The sequence below is a fragment of the Lagopus leucura genome, unplaced genomic scaffold (assembly GCF_019238085.1).
Source record: "Lagopus leucura isolate 7727_CA_CO unplaced genomic scaffold, USGS_WTPT01 Super-Scaffold_100027, whole genome shotgun sequence".
Classification (NCBI taxonomy): Eukaryota; Metazoa; Chordata; class Aves; order Galliformes; family Phasianidae; genus Lagopus; species Lagopus leucura.
This window is the reverse complement of record NW_024962278.1, coordinates 7,389,652-7,411,178: the sequence shown is the minus strand read 5'-3', so window position 1 is coordinate 7,411,178 and position 21,527 is coordinate 7,389,652. Positions and strand designations below refer to the sequence as shown.

At 43.0% G+C, this 21,527-nt stretch overlaps 2 protein-coding genes across 6 annotated transcripts in view; both read right to left on the bottom strand.

Moving 5' to 3' along the window:
* Positions 1-9,833, bottom strand: part of NSG2 (neuronal vesicle trafficking associated 2) — a 42,870-nt gene extending 33,037 nt beyond the window's left edge. The window contains exons 1-5 of one of the 5 annotated variants that reach the window (XM_042880777.1): positions 7,397-8,361; positions 6,876-7,268; positions 4,362-4,535; positions 1,257-1,415; positions 292-442 (exon numbers count right to left, since the gene is read on the bottom strand). In XM_042880777.1, coding sequence (XP_042736711.1) covers positions 292-442; positions 1,257-1,387 — 282 coding nt within the window. In that variant the 5' untranslated portion in view covers positions 1,388-1,415; positions 4,362-4,535; positions 6,876-7,268; positions 7,397-8,361. Of the gene's footprint in view, positions 1-291; positions 443-832; positions 954-1,256; positions 1,416-4,361; positions 4,536-6,875; positions 8,362-9,767 lie in introns of those variants that run through there. The other 4 variants (XM_042880779.1, XM_042880778.1, XM_042880776.1 and 1 more) reach the window with 4 other exon arrangements.
* A 3,076-nt stretch (positions 9,834-12,909) lies between these two features.
* Positions 12,910-16,748, bottom strand: CUNH5orf47 (chromosome unknown C5orf47 homolog). The gene is made up of 4 exons (XM_042880592.1): positions 16,460-16,748; positions 14,730-14,818; positions 13,146-13,248; positions 12,910-12,947 (listed from the first exon to the last, which is right to left on the bottom strand). Exons 1-4 carry the CDS (start codon positions 16,746-16,748, stop codon positions 12,910-12,912), a joined length of 519 nt encoding a protein of 172 aa, XP_042736526.1.
* Between the last annotated feature and the right edge of the window lie 4,779 nt (positions 16,749-21,527).

Below are 21,527 nucleotides of genomic sequence, written 5' to 3'. Positions count from 1 at the left end.
CTCCAGTGTTCATAATAGAAACACACTAAGCATTATCCACTTATACATATGAAGGAATATTTGGATATTTTCTGAGGAGGGAAGGAGTAGGGGACAGCTGTGTGTTCATTTGCCACTTTAAAGCAGATAAACATGGCATGAAAGACACCCTCTTATTTACTGTATAGATACTATGCCACAGCCTTTCTCATCAGAGACCACTGATGGACACAGGGCAGCGGAACCCATGGGGCAGTAAACCCAGTGTCTGTGTGTATGGCCATGCAGGAGTGCTGTTGGGTTCTGCTTTACCTTTTCCGGAGCTGGGAACTGCAGGTGATTTACTTCCAAAGGTGTGATCAAAGGAACTGTCTGAAACCCATCTTCGCTGGATGGTGGTTTGCTGTTCTTGTCGTTCAAATTACTCCCCAGCTTCACCATGCTTGGACCTTTCTTTCCAGACCTAAATCCATTGAGACGATCAATGTCAGAGGGGCAGCGGGAAGAGGATTTCTGCCTTGCCCAGCTCGCTCTGCCTTGGCATATTGCTTTCCTGGCTTTGCAGGCACACGACATGCCCCACCGAGGCTGACCTCACCCATGGATTTTGCAGCGCCTCACGCAGCCGCCCCACAAACACATCTCTGTGCAACACGGCCGCTCCCAATGCCCCGCCATTGCCAACACCATCCCTCAAGCAGCACCGACCGCCCCAAATCTTGCCCCATCCCTCTGACCGATGCCCCCCTCCCGCTGCGCACCTGCACCCATGTGCATTCCGTGCTCCCACACGCTCCCCCATTTCCCGCAGCCCCAGGGGTCGCCCCTCCCGCCTCCCCCAGCCCCTACTTACTGCAAACCACGCGGTCACTGGCGGCGGCTCGGCGCGGAGGCGGGAAGGTTCCTCTTAATTTTCACTCGCCGCAACGAAATGAATGCGAAGGGGAGCGGGCGGCCGCCGCGTGCCGGCGGTGCTGAAGGGACAGCGCTGCGCGCGGCTGCGGCTCCGCAAGCGCGACTGAGGGCGGGCGCGGGCGGCTGCTCCCACCTCCCTCCTCCCGCCGCCGCCGCCGCCCGCCGCGAGCGCGCCCCCGCGCGGCCTCGGGCACCCCCTGGCGTTCCCGCCGCGCACGGCCGCGCGCCCCGGCGCCCCCTGCAGGCATCAGAGGGAGCCGGGGGCTGCGAGGTGGCCTTTGGGGTCAACTCGAGACCCAACAAGGTTTTCACTGAGATTAGAGATTACACCTCCTGCAGACCCGCCAAGAAAAGATACGTACATATAAAGGCGGCAGTGCGCATCCCAAAGAGGCAGGAAAATGTGGAATCGTAGAGTCTGTCGTACAGTCATAGAATCTGTAAGGCTGGAAGAGGTCATCCAGTCCAACAGTCCGTCTATGGATCCAATCATGATTCTCCATGGATTATGCTCTGTGAGTCTGAAGAGGCAATTCAAACCCACTCACTAATAAGGATTATTAGATTGTACCAATTTAATCAATAATTTATGATTGCACTGATACCAGAAATCACCCAGTCATTACTCATCAGGGATGGGATCTGTGAAAATATATCATAGAAATAATAAATCATTGGAAAAGTCCACCAAGATCATCTCATCCAGCCCCAACCCATCCACCCCAATACTGCCCACTGTGCCACACATGCACGGCTCTTGAACGCCTACAGGGCAGTGACTTCAACACCTCCCTGGGCAACCTGTGCCAGCACCTTGTCAGAACCAACATGTTATAAATCCTGAAAAGCCCTTTGCTCATGCTCTGTGCAGAGATGAATGTCATGTTGCCATTTGGCTCAGGATGATCTTTAGGGCCTTCAACATGTGGAGGTTGTAAGAAAATCTAAAAGCACAAAAAGCAGAAGCCCAGTCTTGTCCTAGACATTATCAGCACTCCAGATTCTACACCAACCCCTAAAGAGCTCTGCAGGTGCACTGGAGTAGGCTGCTATCAGACCACCCCATATCATTCATGCATCCCATCCCTCAGGCTAGCGGAAACATCTGCGGAGTGCCCACTTCAACTGGAAGAGCTGATATTCCCAACACTCTCAGCCTTTTCCCATATGACAGATAAAAAACAAACAAACAAACAAACAAACAAACAAACAAAAAAAACAGCAGCTCTTTCCCTAACATTCATTACATTACAGATTACACCACGTGAAGTGATTTGACTATCCAAAGAGTCACAGACTCTGCAGTTACCTTCTACTGAATGCATATATTTGAACTACTCTGGCTCCTCTCTCAGCAAAAGAGCCGTTTTCAATTGAGGGATTGGGAAATACTACTAAAAAAATGCAAAGGAAACAATTCCATTGTAACTGCACAGAAATGGCACGGTGGTTTTCTATCTTTATCTGGCAATTACAAAGGGGCATGAGAGTGCTTTGTTGAAAAGCAAAACGATGCCTTTCATAGTGTGAAAATGTGCACCATGACCTGAAAACCAAACTATTTTTATGCATGTCAACATCAGTAATGAATGTTCTACTGTCCAAATGCTGTCCTAGCAACAAGTAGATAGATCCTCTTACTTAAAAATGTCTTCAGCAACAACTTTTGCAAAAACAGTCACTTCATATCTCCAGAATCACTTGTGCAAACCCATGGGAATTGTGGTTGCACCATGAAAAATGAAGTTGCCAGTAAGGCACCTGCTTGTTTAGCTTGTCTACTCCCATGGATGCAGTGATATGCTTGCAGAATTTAATGTATTACCTTCAGTTGGTTATACCTGAGTACTCTTCTGCGTAACATAGCTAAGCAGCAATGAGGTGAATCCCATACCTCCGTGTGCATTTCTTCCACTGCTAAATACTTTCCATGTAGCTGCAAATCTGATAACTAAACAGAACTCAGTTCTGCTGGGGATACTCTGTATAACCCCAAGAATGCAGATCAATCTGCCAGCACTCTAGCACTGGCAGTTAGAGCCAGGTTATCACTAGGAGAATCCCAGCAGGAGGACTTGTGATAAGTGAGCAGATGCGGTTTCTACCTTACGACTTTTCAGAATAGGAGCAGATTTCAGGCAGTGTCTTTTGGTGGCGCCAAGTGAGAATGTTGGCAAAGTAGCAGAGGGAGGTGTGCAGGGAGATACCATATCCCTCAAAGCTGTCCCTTGCATGATATCCTCAACTGCCACTTTTTTTTTTCTCTGTGAGGCTGAACCATCCCTTTAATTACTTCAGGTCATACGTTCGATTTCAATTTGAAAATACCTCTATGCCAAATGCCAGCTTCACAGGGAGACACAACTCCCAGCAATAAGTAAAAGCAGGGTGCTTTATGGAAAACTACGCACACTTAAAGTTGCTAGCAAGATCCTAGAAGAGAACATTCTCTACAGACAGCACGAAAGTAAACCCAAGTGAACACGACAAGTGAATTCGCTCTTATGGAACGAACACAGAGTCTGACATTTCCACCCACACAGAGCAAATCAGTGATGGCAATAAGACAAAGCAGCAGTATGAGCAACATGAGGCTCCAGAGGAATAAAAACCACATGCCTTCTGTCAACAAAAATATATGCTTCTCTTGATTATTTTAATAAGACTCCCGTGATGTATTTTCTATTTTCAGTTAAACAAATCGAAGTGGAATTAATGCTTTCATTACCAGTTTACACTGAGGATTATTGTCTGTCTTTAAGAGGCAGAGTATTTGCAGCAAGGTTTGAGAACTTCTCACTGTATTCAAGAATTCTGCAACTTGTAAACAAAATGTCAGCCTCCCCAGGTCTGAACATAGAAATCAACTGCTCTTCAATGCTCATGAACATTATTTTCCGTATTCGCTCCATGATCTGTGAAAATCTTATGGTCATTACCTCTCTTCTTCAGATATATTTCCTCCACACTGCGCACTTTCCTTGCAGCGTTCTTATAAATTATTGCAGGTAATATTGCTTTTATCTGCTTTCAAACACTGAAAAAGTGGCGTTAGGCACTCAGTAGAAGTATCTGAAAATAGATGGACCGGCTGAAAGTATTGAGTTGAGAAACTGCAAAACTTGAAGGCGCACCATGAAGACAGTCTCAGGAAACCAGAGTTGCGGAGGCAGAGCAATGCTGGAACACCAGCCACGTCGGGCTCTTCCGATGAAAGATCGGGTTTGTCTCTCAGACATTCCCATCAATTCATTTCAAAATGAGTCCGAAAGAGCACTCAAGAGAGCTCAAGAGGAGCTTGAGGAGGCATTCAGGAGACAGCTTAAGGCAAACTGAGCCCTGATTTGAGTCATGTGACTCAAGAAACCTATGCAGTTACAAATTCACATCCAAGTTCTCCTCTAGATAACACCATACTGTGATAGAAAGCAACATTTAGAGCACATCAACACCGAAAGCAATCTTACCGTATTAACTGAAATCCCAAGTAGACCTGATGAGGTTATAACAGGGCAAGTCTCAGCAGTGCCCAGCCATGCTCTAAGCTGCTCCTCATTTCATGCCCCTGTTGTTCTGCTCAGTCTGGGCTAACAGATTGAAGCGAGAAGTTCATGTGCATTCTTTTCCTTGGGAGATCCTTCCTGGAAAAATTAGCATCACAGTCAAGAATTTTTACCTTGGAATTCAATAAATTTTAAATATGAAAGGGTGTAAAAAGTGATCACAGGTATTTCAAGTTGGGTTTAACTACTTGTTGCTTTTGCTATGATGATCATCCATTATGCAGAATTCCATCAGCAATGCTGACTTTCTTTCATACATCCACTGGGAACAAGAAAATAAGCATAGAGCAGAACAGGAAAAAAAAATGCTATGTTAATTAAGTATTCATTTCAAAATACAAGAGTTTGCAAAGATTCTGGAGGAAAGGAACCATGGATCAGTGCCTTAATGAACCTGCACGCAATAAATTTCATGCATGAACACACTCTTGTCATGATCTCCGGTAAGACTACAGTAATCAGACATATTCTTACTCAGCCCAGCAACATTTAGAATTCAACAAAATCTCTCAGCTGAGACACATGTGAGCCTACAGTTTAGAGCAAGAAGTAGAGAATCTCTCACTGATAGGCCCCTGTGCATACTGTGCAGAAGATGCAATACAGTCTGACCTAAAAGGTGCCACAGACAACAGGAAGTTCAAGTATACAGCATCTTCCAAGAGGTTTTCCTCCTATCTCTGCATCTAGGCATACTCCCATTTAATTTACAGCCTCCATATTTTTTTCCTCTAACAAATGAAGCACCTCCTGCAGCTCCACCTGCAGCACCTCCATTTTCACTAGCTACAAGGCAAGCAGAAAAACTTTCAAATGTATATATATTTTTTCCCATCAGATGTCTGTGCTGCTGTCACTGACAACAGAAGAGCTTCCCATAAACATTTGTTAAAATTCACTGTGGCCTTCATATACTTAACATGGTAGGTTCATCTGCTACTTCCATTTGCTGGAAATGCTATTATGCTACTCTCATTGCAGTATGGTCTCTTCAATTTTTATGCAAATTTCTATCATCACAGTTATATAAGTGCTTATGCAATGAAAATATACATAATACACAAACCTGTCACTGAGTGTTATTTACAAGAGCTATAAATCAAGGTTGTATCCTGTTTGGTTTTATATATCAGGATCTACTGCACACATACATAAAATGTCACTTCTGCACAAAATTTGCTTTAAGTCCCCTTCTTCCCCCAAAGAATAGAATTGAATTGTCTGCTGAAGGCTATTCTTTAGTCAGAGGCCATGGAAAGTGGTATTAGATGTTTTGAAGTTAAAACATGAACATCGACTACCAGCAAAGGCCCTAAAGACAAAGACATTTACTGGTATAAATGTTCAGTGAACACAAAGGTCACCTTATTCTTTCCCAAAATCTGGCCATAGTTGAAGCTTCACATCCTGCTCTCAACTTTTCTCAAGAGCTGAAATCTTTTTATGGAAGGAAATAGCAGTGAAATACGATTAGCCTTGGTGATGGCCAAGTTATAGCCTCACAGGCCATAGGATTGCAGAATCACTGCTGTTAGGGCAGCAGAATCTGATTCATCTCAACACCAGAGCAGATGGGGCACAAGTAGTAGAGCTGCCTGGCGAGCCAAGCCTCCAGTTTGCAGGAAATGTGGTTTTATCTGAACTGGTGGCATTGCTCCAAATCAGGGAGGAAAGAAACTCCTCTGAAAATGCCCACAAACTGGAAATTCCCAGAAAGGCCACTTCAGAAATACCGAAACACTTCCAAAACACAGATCCCAAAGTTCCCGAGTCCAAGCTGATCAGTGGCACTGTCTCTGACAGCAGCAGCTCGGCACAGCAGCAGTGAGAGCACCCAGGACTCAGCGCAGCCCTGTCACTGAGATCTGCCCAGGGAAGCCTGCCCAAAGTCACAGCTCCTCAACAGGCCTGCCTCTGGCCAAGCCTCCTAGCACTTCCAGGCATGGAAATCAAAGTGGAGATCAACTCCCAGGATTTTGGATGTGCTAGCCTAACAGCATGGGCTAGAGTTTCAAGCCCTCTAGCCTTGGTGTCTCTGGGCAGACATGAGAGGCTTCAGCTCCCAAGATGACAGACAAGAAATGCTCCAGGAGCCAGGGGACCTCAGTTTGGAAAGAACTCACCAAGTTGGAAAACTTCCAATCAAAATATTTCAGTCCTAGCAAATGTGCTGTTTCCCATTAAACTTGTTTTACCAGTAAATTTCTAACTGAAGACCTTACTCTCCATCACTTAGTTTCCTACAGAGTCATCTGTATTTATAAAAACATGGTACAAAACAATGTCTTTTCAGACCAGCTCTGAGATCTTGAGACAAAATCTGGCACTGGTGCTTACTGATAGAGGAATTCAGCAGCAACGCCTCCAGCTACTCTGCCAGCTCCAGCTGCTCCATCCCACCTCAATACCACAACGTACCTCCTCAGATCTCTGGCAGCTGTTCACAAGGCTGAGCTGAAAGGATTGTTCTTGAACTTTCCCAATATGCTAGTTTTTGTTCTGTGTAGAAAGGTAAATTACGTCCAGAGAAAAAAAAGCTGCAGAGCAAAGAAACATCGTGACCTCTATATTCGCACATCTGCTTCGGTTCACACTCCAAGTGAGATTTGTTATTAAAAACTTCAGGTAACTGGTATGTGTTCTGAAGAATGTGAAAGAACAACACTGCTACCCAGGATCCACAGCAGGATGGAACGACACTTGGTTTTGCTTCTGCGGTGATGATTAAAAACTTCAGAGAAGGGTCAGCTGTTTGATGAATCTCAAGCGAATGATCCAGTGCCCTGAGGTTCCCTTATTTATTTTTGATTCCTTTTAATAAAGAGATTTTAAATACAGTTATTCCTGTATAAACAATTCATTTTTTTCCTATGCCACTTAGGTTATACAAGGATATTTTAGCACAACACAGCAATTATTTCCTTTTTTGCAGTTTTTACCTAAGTGACCACAGAAAGGAAAAAAAGAATCCATTGCAACAGGGATCTGAGAGGATGGTGACAGTGTACATGTCAGTTGGATTTCTTCATACATCCTGAGTTCAATTCTTCTCTAGGTTGGTTTCCTAGTAGCTTAACTGCTCTGACTGCCGTTGTTCAAAACAGTACTTTAGAAAGCTGGTCACTGCAACAGAAAGCTAGAGAAGGAACTGGAAACTAAGCCCAGAAAAATTAGAAATCATGCAAAGAGTTAGAAATGGATCCTAAACCAGCAGGTATCTTCCCGTCCTGTTGCATTAGCTGATTTGTCCCACAGTGATTTCAAACATAAGATCCCTTTCAAAGTAACACCAATCAGAAGTTCTTTTCTATTAGCAGACCCCAACCAATTAATTACATTGCCACCACCACAGGGTTTTTGGGAGGCGGTTTCTGGCCCCTGCCTGCACTATCACACACCCCCCAGGCTGGGAAGCCCTGCTGCTCACCACCTTGTCCCCCAGACATGGGCTGGATTCTTGAGTAGGCTGCCAGTGGGGTGATGGCGGAACAAGGGCATGTTGGAAAAGGGTTAAAATAAGTAGGTAAGAAGACAGATGTTAACAAGGATAAAGTCATACGGCATATTAATGCTTTGTAGGCTTTCTCCTCAGATCACCACCACACCTGGATGAAAAAGCTGCAGCACAGCAGAAGCACTAAAGCTTCATCTCCAGGGCCACTTCCATCTGTGCGAGTAAGGGGACAAGCTGCAGCTTACAAGGAAAGAAACATCAGAGCAGCAAATCCACAGTTTACAGTCTGTGTCTATAAAGTACTCCTCATGCAAACATTACAGTGACAGAACCGGAAGACTATACCTGTTATTAAACAAATAACCAAATTCATGCAACTCCAAACACGAATTTTGAAAATACCAAAGAACTGTGACATTTTTGCTCTGCCAGAAAAATGATCATGTCTTGATTGAGTACTTTGCTTTCTCACTTCCTTTCACAAGCTGAAATGTCAACTATTTCAAGTCAAATCAGAATTTTACTCAACTGCAAATCAGAAGAAAACCACCTTGATGCCAGAACTGCCGTCAGGAGGACACATGCCATTTACATGTTTGCAGTTGTGCTGTTAAGTAAACGGAGATTAAACCCTTCTAAATGCTTTGCTGCTTAATGACACAATCACTGGCATGTTATTAAAGCTCAGCACTGACATTCCAGTCACCGTGTCTGCAAACAGTAAGACGTTATGCAATGAGAAAAGCATCCTTTTATTGAAACCAATGATGTCTAATTGTGACAGGTGAATGTTTTACCTATGAAGCTTGTATACACACTATTTGTATGCAGTCTTTGTGTTCCATTTACACAATTTGCTAGTTTAAAAGGTTTTAACAGTCAAGAGTCTAAGCGTAAAACTCCAAAACAGAAGAAAATGAGACTGTGTTAATGAAATCAGCTAGGTGAATGCCTTCTGGTTATGATGATATCATAAGGGGCCTCAAGATGAACAGTGAGGCAGGAAACATTCACCTAGTTCTAAATTCAAAATATTTGCTGAGATTCATGTCTAAATGGATGAGTGAGCAGAAAGGTAATTGTGTGCTACTTTAATATAACAAAATCAAAATTATTCAAATCACTAAGAACAAAAATGTTTCTATATGCTGCATGGGGTTCTGCTTTACTGAAATTGTTTACGATTCTGACAGGCTACAAAAAAACAATAAAATAGACATCAACACTAAATGTGGGTCTTTATTCTTTTACAAGCAAACTGTCACAATACTATGCTCACTAAAAAGCTTCCAAAAACTAATAACTAAGTGAAATATCAGACTTAATGACTTCAAATATCTTGTAACAAGCTACTTAAGCCACTCTAAAAACAAACCTATTGAACAGCAGAAACATACATGCCAAACAAACAACAGAGAAACTGCATTCATCTAAATCATTTGTAGTCTTCTCACTAATTTTAGCAGGATCTGGATGAAAACAATTTCAATAGTTTTATGTTTCCTTTCGGCCTGAATCGTCCTTTATTTTCTTGCTACACCCAACCAAAGACGGACTCCTCCTAGAGAAAAAGAGATGACAAAAGTGAAGCGGTACATTCACTTCAACAGAAAAAAGTCAGATGTGAAGTGTAACAAACAGGCTCTGTTCAGATCCTCAGGCACACATCACATGTATAGGCAGCCCAGAGAGAGAGCACTTCACTACGTGCAGGAGATTGCTGCAAGGGGCCAGCCAGGGCTCATGAGAAGCTTCCACAGCACCTAAGAGAAACGACAGCCCTACACTAGTGTTTCTCCTTCCCCAAGCTGTTATGCCCACTCTTCCCACTCAGCCCCTCCCCAGAACAGACCTACATGTATTTCTTTTGATAGCGTTCTCAAGGCCAGCTACCAGCACTCCTCACTGGATCACAGAAAAAAAGTTCTATAGCCACAGAGCCAAAATGTGAAATCACATGAGCATGCAAGCTTACACATTAAACATTTCCTAAATGCTGTGCCTTTCTGTCTGCAGACAGTGCACGTCCCTCTAGTATTTGCTGAGGGCAAACAAATGCGTGCATGTATTTGAATGCTGACACCATATGGACATTGACCTGAGTTTTTAAACATGCTGCGATTCATCTTTCGAAGTTTGAAGGAGAGAAACTGTATGATGAAATATCTCCTCACACCAGTGAGAAAGCCATGAATAAGCTGCGGAGGAGAGGAAGCAAACAGCCCTAGTAGCAGACTTGGTCTAGAGCAATAAGAGCAGTCATTAACACAACATGCAGAAAGAACTGACAGGCAGGAGCACAGACTGTGCCTCTGTAAGGGAAAACCCACTTCCCTGTGCTGGGTGCATACAACCTTCCTGCTGAGCACATACCCCCTCTGCTCAAAATCTTGGGAGACGAGTGAGGCGGACATCATTAATAGTGAAGCGAAAGGCTGGCACTTATTAATAACATTAAACAATATCAGTGCATCTCTTTTGAATATTTTGCTTATTATTTAATCTTGCTTGGCAATTGACTCCATACATACCCTGTCCAGGGGGAGCCCTTCTGTGAACTTTGGTTCGCATCATTGCCTGTGGGATAACATCAGTTGGAGACACATCAGCATTTTCACTGAACTTAATCTAATCCTGCAGCATTCCAGAGATTAAATAGGTAGCATTAATAGTCGCATAGATTGTTTCTCTCAAAAGAATTTATTAATAGAAGCCATAAAAAGCAGCATTAATTTTCCAGATCTATTAATCAAGGAAAAAAAAATGATGCAAATTTATTCAGATTTGTTGATCCCTATCTAAAAGCCTGCCAGAATTATTTCCTTTGCTTCTCATTCAATCAAGCATTCAGAACAATAGGAGACTTATCTCCATGATTTGGTGTTTGTAAAATCTACTAATTAGAAAGGTGTTAGAATTGATGATTACCAGCTAAAAAGAGCTTAATAGTAGATTCTCAATTAAAGTTCCTGAAAAGTGAAGTACAATCATAATTAAAGACACAAGAAATGCTTGGTTGGGTGTTTTTTTTTTAATTTTGTTTTTGTTGTGTTTGTCCTGTTTGTTTGGTGTTGGGGTGTTTGGTTGGTTGCTTTTCCTTTACTTGTTATTTGCTAGGGGTTTTTTTTTTGCCTTTTAAAAAACAAAACAAAACAAAACAAAAAAAAACTTCTTTGGGGCTTTATTTGTTTAAAGTGTTCGTAGAGATTACATAGAAAGGTAATACTTTCCCTCCAGATGACAAAAAGAAATGAGTGTTGAAAATGAGAATGGGCCGCGTCTGCTCTGTCCCATGATAAATACAAGCTCAACAAAGGAACACGTTGCGTATGCATAAAAACCAGAAAAGCAAATCAGCAACCAGAGTGTTGAGATGGTAAATCCAAAGAGGAGATTTTGTATTAGCAGCACTCTTTTTATTTTATTTTATTTTTTTTTTAAATAATAGTTTGAAATTTTGGAGGCACTCACATATCAAAGATTTCTACTCCTTTTTCCCATCACCTGTTGCTTAAAAGCAAGCAAATACAAACCCTAGAAGACTTCTTTTTTCCTTTATTGACTGCTAAATCCCACATACACATTAACATCTGTGCACTAAGATTTTGCAGAGATAAAAGCTGCAGCAGAAAGCGCATAGAAGCTGCTGGACCAAAAACCTTTAAGTTAGGTAGAGAAGCACAGTTTTACAGAGGCTCCTGCAACAGGTTTATCAAGGGATAACATCCTAAGACTCCTCTTGTGAAAGGCTCCTGTTTGATCCAGGCAAACCTCCCCGGCTGGGAGGAACCATTGAGCCCAGGAGGAAGGGTACCCACCTCACCTCCATGGAGTTCTTAGTGCAGCTACTTACTTGTGCAAGCATGAGACAGATACAACGTTAGGTTTGCCTTTAATTAGTGTCTCTAATTACCACCAAACAAATGAGCAGTAATATGGATGAACTGTACAGCATACAGAGAAGCAGAGAGATAGCTTTCTAAGTGACAGAAACAACAGACTAAAGATTACCACAGCTGAGAAATAGTGCAGATGAGGGAGATTTCATAGGCTAAATTTGAGCAGCTTGAGGGAGAACAAAGTAGAAAATTTGACTAAGGCCAATGGAATTATGATTGGTATAAAGAATACAATAGCACATAATAAATGTACTGCATCTTGTAATAGCAGAATTAATCAGAAATTGGCTTTCAAGCAAACAGAAGAGCTTTCCCATACGATGGTAAATATTTTCAGAATAGTTGCAGATGTTGTGGTGTTTTTTCTGTTGTTCCAACAACATCCACTGTAGGTTGCGTAGGTCAGGCCCCTGGAGTAGAAAGATTTCCATTCTGAACCAGAAATGCACTTCTGTTATTCTTATGAAGGTGAATGTTGGGGAAGCAATGTAACGTTTATGAAAACTGGCAAGAACTGACCTAAGTTTTAGCACATAACTCTTAACATGCATGCTTGTGGAGAACTTCTATCAGCCCAAATGTAAACTGAGCAGAAGCACTGCACATGAATACACTGTTTTTAATTTACCTGGTAACTTTTCATGGTTTATTATATTCTCTATCCTAAAAACTCATCAGACCATGAGGCCAGAAACTCCCATTACATTCATGAGTGTACACTGCATTATCTTAAATTGTGCAGCAACTACAATGTCTCTAATTGAAGCTGTCTCAGGGCAGAGCATCACTTTTAATTCCCTCGCCTTCTGCCAGTAATGGAATAACTGTATTCAGGGCACAGTGTGAGGACAGGTTTGATAGTCGTGTTAAATTGTATTGCAGTTACCTTTGGGGAGCATCTAATTTATTTATTGCCAGTATGAAACCAACTACTATTTTCCACTTTACCAATGTGAAGAAATAAATTATTATTCATCCAAATGCTGCCTTAGATCAGTCTGAGAACAATAGTTTAATTATATATTTAACATGTCCAGAAAAAATTGCAGATGTTTTGGATTCATATTTTAAATCTTACAGAGTGCAGAGAACACTCTTCTCATCCTTCTTGCAAAGTCATACACCTTTTCATAGAACCTTCAATTAACACAAGTCAATCAAATATGGCTACAAGCATTTAAAGGGTGCAATGAATTCCATTATTTGTGAGCTGTGAAGCATTTTACCCAAAATAAACAGCTCAACGAACTTCAAACCTAAACATCTTGCGTCAAAGGACTTGCATCAATAGCTTGTATTCTCTAACATAACAAATATTATCAGTTTATTACTTACCTTCTTCACTGAACTGACTGCTAGTCAACAGTCTATGTCTGAACTTTTCATTTTCTTCAAGCATTTTTGAAATTACTTTCCAGACTTTAAGCCAGACTTTGGACTGAAAGGCAAAAATGAATTTTCTCAATGAAGCATATAAAAAGTTTGTGTAAAAACATCTCTTGTGCTGCAGAACCTTGAACTCTTCAGCACGACTATGAAGTCTTGCTGTTTTCCGGGTGGAGGGGGAGAAACGTGACATCAAGAGGGAAAACTGGAGGAAGGATAAATCAATGGGACATACTGGAAGAGTCATCTCAGTTTGAAAGCCAACAAACTTGGAATTAGTCTGTGCTTTTCCACATGAGCTATCATGCTACTTCCTTGCCTGGCATTCCTTTTTATCCAGGACTTGCAAACTGCCCCTGTAGATAAGAGCTTAGGAAAACCTACACAGGGACATTAGAATCTCCTCAAAGTCATTCAAAATGGGAGAAAAATTAGAATAATACAGAATTGCTCATTTTTTTCTGAGAGCAAGAACTTTCCTGTCTAATTCCACACCAGCAGTGTAATTCAGATCCTGTGCTTAGATTCCAGTGTAGCAGTGACCTGGCCTATCTCATATCAAGTTGGCATTAATCTGTTTCATAGATGCTGAAGACTTTTATTTTAGAGGCATAAAAATACATCTATAGTGGGTTTATTTCAAGCACACATTAAAAATGCTAATTTGGAACTGTTGACAATGGCATTCAGACAAAGAGGCAGACTAACAAATATAAATGGATGTTAACATGCTAACGTTATGACTTTCGCTGGACCCCATCTGTGAAACTAGTTTAAATCTGAAGGTAATTCCTCTCTCATTGACATTTATTACTAAAACATAATGCGTTTTCCTCGTTCTTTTTGAAGACTATTTAATGTACTGGAAGAGTGATATTACAGTATGCTATTAGCTGTTCCTCTGAAGTCTGTAATATTTTTCTGGTTTTAAATCAAGTATCTGTGACACTACTATATTATAGTCTAGCTGATTACTTGTACCTAACACATTACAAAGTCTCATCACGAGTTTCTCTTTTAACAAATGTGCCTTTGTAAATTTCAAGCATTTGCTGAACTACTGAACAAGAACAGAAATACGTTTGTGAAACAGAAAGCAATTTCAGATCACTGTTACTGCCGTGTTAATACCTATTGTTCTCGCCTTCATTTCTTTCTCACCGATGGAATTTCTTTGCTCAAAACAAAAAGGGAAGAGGATGTGCAGAAGTTTTAACCTGCCAGGTTTCACCAAGCAAGGTGTGCAGTGCCCTGGCCACAATGCATTTCTGTACATGCTTTAAGTCAACAGAATACTCTAAACCTTCAAGGTAAGCACACACTTAAGTGCTTTATTGAATGAGAGCCAGAATTTTAAAGCCTCCAGAGAGGGAAAATAATCACATTTTTCTTTTCAGTAAGTGAGGCTTTCAGTAACAGACTACCAGTTCAATCTTCTAATCTCCCTTATGATCCCGCATAGACATATACAGAACAAGCAGGAAGATATTATCTCAAATGCTAAGGCAGTAATTCAGCTCCCACATTTCATACCTTCTTCTTCTTTCGTTTGATTACTTTTTCAACATTTCTTGAAGGGAAGGGGAAGTCAAAGGCATCAGCCTTTTCCTCTCGAGGGTCACCTAGGAGGAGAGTTCAGAAAGCGTATCTTCAGTGTTTACAATCAATCCCTGAGGAAGCTGCACTTCCCTCATCTTCCAGAGATACTTATTTTTAGTCCCAGGTTACAGAACATCAGTCTTCACATTACGTTGACTATCATCTAGCTTGTTTTCTGCATTATAACCATGTGGCAAGTCTCACAAACTTCACTGAAAAGATTTCAAAACAATACAGCTAGTGAAGACAGCAGGCTTCTGGACTCCAGAATTCTGGACAGCAGCTTTCCAAGGAGCTGCTGGGCAAGCAGTGCAGCTGAGTGAAAGTGTGAACCATGTGGGGATGCTGAACTCAGTAGTGGCTCTGGGCACGTTCCCCCCTGCAGCAGGGCTGCAGGCAAACCAACATCCTGCAGGCCACCACAGCCTGCCAGTGGGAGCCATGTTATGGGAGCCAGGCTTTCCGTTCCCAACAGCTGCCTCTGAGCCACTGGCTGGCATCATTTAATAACAATCCAGCAGAACTGATTAACTACAGACTAAAGTCATATTTCCTTTTGTTATCTTTAGAAAAACGGTTCTTAAGAGGAAGAAAAAAAAAAAACTAAAAACATTTGAAGATCAACAAGTTAGTAACACTCAGGACCACCATACCTTTATCACTCAGCATTTCATAGAATCATAGAACGGCTTGGGTGGGAAGGGACTCCAAAAATCATTTAATTCCAACCCCCATACCACAGGCAGAGCTACCAACCTCCAGATCTGGTACTCGACCAGATTGCCCAGGGCCCCATCCAACCTGACACCTCCAGGGACAGAGCATCCACAAAGAATAAGACTGCGGCTTTCCAGACTTGTGCAATAAAAGGATACTGAATCTCAATGTCAATTTGACACAAGCTGCTCAGTCCAGCATGATGCTTTCTATTCTTTTCCAAATCCCAACCCCAGCTTCTCCTCCAGAAGCTGGGTCACACTCACTGTTTTCACTCCATTTCATCTTATGCAGCAGAGCTATGTTTCATAACAGATTGCAAACAGTGGGAAACTGCTCAATCTCTTTCTCTGCACTTTAAGTAAATAGAAGGCACCCACACCCATGCCCATCCCAACTTTGTTTGGTCCCAGCCACACAGCAAGACAATTAAGAAACATCTTCAAGCGGTTGCAAGAGCAAGCAGCACAGTGGTACCCTGCTTGGACAGAAATTGCTTGAGAAAAGACAGAAAGAGCCCAGAAAGAACGTAATGCAGCAGCCTTAGGAGTTGGACTCTGATTCATAAGGGTCCCTTCCAACTCGAGATGTTCTTCAACTCTTAATTTTTGTCTCATCACAGGAAAGGAATGAGGTAGGCTGCCCCAAACACATCACCTCACCTTGCAGGATGGTGACACAGCAGCTCAGCAGCACAAGAGTTTGTAGCCAAAGTAACGCATTTTTCACTCACATGAGTTTAACAACGTATTCCAGCTCCTTCCTAAACACCCAGTCTGCCTGAACCCAGCACATTACAAACCCTTCAGTGCTGCGTTCACCTCCCAGCATACAGTCCGACCGTGTTACTACATGGCTACGGCCTGCCCCAGAGGAGGGCATGGCAGAGATCTGAGTGCAGCCCACACTCCTGAGGCATGGGATTCCCCGGGCTCAGCAGCACATACCAGGGCGCAGGCTGACATGCTTCACCCCACCACAGCTCCTTGTGGCCTGCATCCCATCAGCAGCAGCCATCATCTCAAGGTCAGCCTCTTCCCTCAGCGCCTGAGCAGCGCTCTGCCCCCTGCTCCTGTCCGTGAGGCTCTGCCGGGAAAGCAGGCTCCCAGCCCCGTCCCTCTCAGCCTGCTGGCAGCCCTTGCCATAGCGGATGATGAATCCACAGCGGTGGGAGCCAAAGCTGTGGATGTAAACATGCTGCATGTGCAGCCGCGCCTTGCCATGGCCCGGCTCCATGCTGGTGGGCAGGCTGCTATGCTGTGAAGTGCTGAGCACCCGGCAGGAATGCAGAGCACTCTCCTGCCCCGTCACATTGGCCACCACTGCCCCGGTGCAGTGTCCTTGGCTTGGCAATAAGAAATGGAAAGGATGTGCAGTCTGAGCAGGAAGGAAAAATGAGCTTAGCGCAAAGCAGGCCGTGTACCATCCAGTCACACGTACACAAAATGGCTGCCCACAGGATTCCAGGAAACACCCTTAGTTTAATGATTTTCCTCCAGTCTGGGTATAATTCAGTTTCCTGTCAAAAAAAAAAAAAAAAAAAAAAGATAGTAATCTACTCCACCAAATTGCCTTTGGCCACCATTATGGAGTCACAGAGTGGTTTGGGTTGGAAGGGACCCTAAAGACCGTTTAGCACCACTCCCTCTGCCATGGCAGGGGTAGACCGCACCTGACCAGTTGCTAAAGGCCCATCTGACTTGGCCTTGAGCACCTCCAGAGATGGAAAATCCATGGCTTTTCTAGGCAGCCTGTGCCAATGCCTCACAACCTCACAGTAAATAATTTCCTCGTTGTCTAAACACAGTGCACGCTCTTTCACTTAAGATTTAGCACAATGCACACAGTCTGAATTCGTATGTTAATATATTTGACACAATTTATTGATAAGTGATACGCTAGGCTCCAGGCTAAAGGCAGTGATGTACTGTTAGTCTTTGCTGCAATTTCCAGAAGAGGAACTAGCAGCATCTCTTTCGTGAGGGCATTCCTACAGTTTTTCTGCACTGATGCCATGAGCTTCACATCAGCGTACTCCAAGCTAACAGCCAACCTGCCAGTGGATGTGTGGGTGCCCAGCTGCCTGGTGACCATATAGGGAACATTAAATACATGTTGTCATTTCATCCTTCAAGCAGCAGCTGGTGGACACAGGCACTGTGTGACACCATCACAGCAAGGAGCCCTTCCCCCAAACAGGCTCTCCATGGGAAGAGTGCCACTGCAGCACTGGGGCTAGGAGGTGACAAGCAGGTTTCTCAAACCACTTAAAAGCATCCATCCTATTGATCTTTGCTTTAGTATTGAAACACCTCTCAATATTATTTCCCAGAGGCCATCAGAGGAGGGTGAGAGCCCTCGAGGTCTCAGGGCTGCTGCCCCTTGTCCCCTTGGCAAGGCAGGGTGCTGTGCAGAAGGACCCCACCAGATGGCAGCCTTACCTACCGAACTGGAGCCTCCAGCCCTGCAGGAACCTGCAGTGGTACGAGGAGCCAAGGGGAGGGAAAAAAAAATTAAAAAACACTGTGGAAGTATCCCAGGATTTTCAGCTATTTTATACAGTGTCAGAAAATGGCAGTTTGTGTACGCAGTTGAAGAAAAAGGAAATAACTTCCAGAGGCACAGCCTGACAGTTTGCCAGGGTATTTTTATTTTTTTTTTCCCCCCCACCTCCCAATGATAAAAGGGCATCTTTTGCAGGCTCCAAAACATAAGGAGCAGAAAGGAAGTTGCAGACATTTAACATAACCACCAAGGCAATCACCTCAAAAGAAAAAAAAGAATAAATAAATAAAATCCACCAGGGACTGCCTCTCTCCATTTCAAAGATTTGAGCTGACATTCTGGCCTAGTGAGTTAGCCAGTGCATCTAATTTGAGGGAATTAAGCACAGAGTGAGGTAACCAATTAAAAACTGGTCCTGCAGAGCAAACTTCATCATGTCCATTAATCACAGAGCCTGGGTAAAGAAAGCACGTCTCTTGCTGAAACACACGTCTCGTTTCACATGTCCCCCAGCACAGAAATACAGACCTAAGCAGGACCCGTTTCAGTACATGCTCTCATTGCACTTTGCGTGAACACTTGCTGCTGTATGTTCCTGAACAGGAGCCTGCCTTGCCAGCTGGCAGGCTTCTCCCTTCCTATGGCCCTTTCAGGGCATCAGAGCTGCCAAATCAGTGGTTCATTCATCTGTATTTATGGTGTATTCTCTCACCCTATTAATACAAACGCACATCCCTTGTGTGACACATTTTGCCTACTTTCCACAACAGCACATTGCCAGGACTTTAATGTCAAAAGCCAATTCAGCTCAGATCCCATTTAGAAACTACTTCTGCTGACAAAATCAGCTCCCCCCTTAAATCTCTGAGAAATCTGCAGAACTGGGTATTTCAGCTATCTTTGCTGTTCTGCACTCTCCAACCCCCCTTCCCAGTGTGACCAGACCAGCAGCCAGCCACTGGTTTGCTACTTGTTGCTGTGAACAAACAGCTCAGCTTTTCACCACATCTTCAGCTGCGAAGGTAAAAATAGAGCAGTAACTCTCAGCCTGCACCTCATCACACTGCTTGCTTTGTATTCTAATGTCAGCCTCTCCAGCTCAGAACTTGCATTGTTTCCTGAATTCTATTGTTTCGGTTTTACTTCGGCCAAGCATGCATCATCTTCTGCTAACCTCAAATACCATTTTAAAATTAGATAGGTTTGGTGGTGGCACGCCTTTCAGTTTATGCCAGGAAGGAAGGAAGGAGCCAACAGGGCATTGCTGCGTGCACTTCTAGCGATGTATCTCATGTCACTGCCCTGCAAAAACAAAACTTGCTCTTGTTTGAGAATTGTTCTTCTGTGAGGATCCTCTGCAGTGCACTACAAGGAATTATTCAACATAATTCTGGCAAGACAGGTTGCTAATTAAATATTAACCTGATCAAATCATGAATTCATCTGAAATATGAATTTTAACACTGTTAACACTGGTGTTTGTTTTTTTGTTTTTTTTTTTTTGTGAAAAATATGCTAATTCTGAGAACAGCTCCAGTCAAACCTTGTTAATTATATCCTCAACAGCAGCACAAACAATTACTGTATCTCTGTCATTCTCACAGAAAACTTGATAGGAATTGCTGGAGTGAGGTATTCCATCAGAACGTGGTGAATTTACAGAACATGCTCACTGGAGAACATTTATTAGTATAACTGGGAATCATCATCAAAACAAAACTCACCGCTTCTGGTAAATGCAAGCAAGGCATTATGCCTGCAGTTTTTGCTTACTTGTAGCATTTCTTAATTCACAACAGATCTCACAGTTAATTATGGAAGCGACAAACCAGCGCAGCAGAGATGTAAAATGGCCAGCTGCCATTTCAACACACCTGCACTTCATATTAATGAACCCACGTATCTCAGATTGTTGCCTCACAAATCATACACGTGGGAATCACTTCATCCGCACCACTCATAAGGGGAGGCATGTTTCCCCATTTATTCATGCTGCAGATAAAATTATTTAGCAGACTATAAACTAAGTTTGTTACATAAAAGCCTGAGTCCCCCTTGAGAGATTTTCAAGTCACTGAGAAGATCCATAGGCCTTATAACCAAAAGCCAAGTCAACAAGACTAAAGCCTTTGGTTTAGAAGAATTTTGTGTTAAGGTATTTGAACAAAATTCCCAATCTGAAACAAAAACATGGGGGGGAGGGGGGCTCAAAAAGGGAAAAAAAAAATTGCTGCTAACACAACAATTGAAGGGAATTCTTCCTGGGAAAGATGTGCTGTCCAGAGGTTATCACAAAAGGCAGGTTAGGACTTCTGTTTCTCTGATTTCACTTTTCCACGTCAATGTGCAAACTACTGTTATTTAATGATGGCATCCTTTGTTTCCAAAGGAGAGAGATGAGAACTTTCCCACGGCTCTTCCAAAGGCTGCAGGCATCATAGTAGTAAATGTTACAATTCTAGTTCTGGGCAATGTGCAGTAGGGCCCTGCGTGAGCAAACAGATGGAAGCTTAGTCCTACCTGAGACAGAACTGCAGATTGTCTTCTCACACCATTTAAGAACACTGGCTCAGTAGTGCACATGAAAAGCAAAAAGCAATAAATCATCCTCCAAATTTAGAAGTATCCAAGGTCTTCCAAGTCCATCTGTCGCAGCACAGAAACTCGTGCTTTCTTAGCTTCAGACATCCAACAAAATATCAGCCCAAAGCATGCCTGCAACCCAGCATAACCACCAATGCACTTGTCTGCACACACAAGACAGTCTTACCTACCTGCAGTATAAATATCACTGAACGTTCTCTTTAGCAGGTCTGCTTTGTAACGGTAGTTGGGCCTTAGCAGAACTGTTCCAGCTTACTCCCTTCCTATCACCAAAAACTCGAGGATGCTGCCAGGAAAGGAACAGAGCAGGGCCTCTGTCTGCAGGGACTGCCATCTCTGCACAGAAAATTGAAGCAGTGGCTGCTTTGTTCTGCCATCAGATTCCTCCAAAGACACCCCTCTGTATAAGCAACCCATGAGCAAATTTCCTTGCTACTGACAGAAGAACTGAGTTGATTGTGGCAGTGTGTACTCAGCAGCATCTGCCTGTGAACAGCTGGCTCCATACAGCAAAGCTGGGGGCTACTGCCTGCTGCTTACAGTAACAATGTTCCTCAAATATCTAAAAATCACATTGAACTCACTGAAAGAAAATTCAGAAATGCTTGGCAGGAATATACTCCATACACAAACCAGTACTGGGTACGTGCTTAAAGTGACAAGGATTGTCTTGAAAAATGACACTTTGCTAAACTGACAACTTAATGCTTTCACATGCATATCAAGGCATCAGAGATCACTAAGCAAACTGGTCCTGGCTTATGAGTCAAAAGCAGTGAGAGATGGCAATTTTGGTTGAAAAAAAAAAGTTCTCTGAAATGTTGGACCAGAGAAAGTCGGTAGACCTTTTTTTGTAATGCCTTGCTGTGTGTGTGAATTGGTATCCTCCACAGATCACAACACGGA

Excerpts from the sequence above, each read along its gene's own strand:
- CUNH5orf47 (XM_042880592.1), bottom strand. The coding sequence starts at position 16,748 with ATGGAGCCGGGCCATGGCAAGGCGCGGCTGCACATGCAGCATGTTTAC. Across the intron at positions 13,249-14,729 it reads TCAAACGAAAGAAGAAGAAG|TCCAAAGTCTGGCTTAAAGT; the intron begins GTATGAAATGTG and ends TTTGCCTTTCAG. Across the intron at positions 12,948-13,145 it reads CAGTCAGTTCAGTGAAGAAG|GTTCTATGAAAAGGTGTATG; the intron begins GTAAGTAATAAA and ends TGTTAATTGAAG.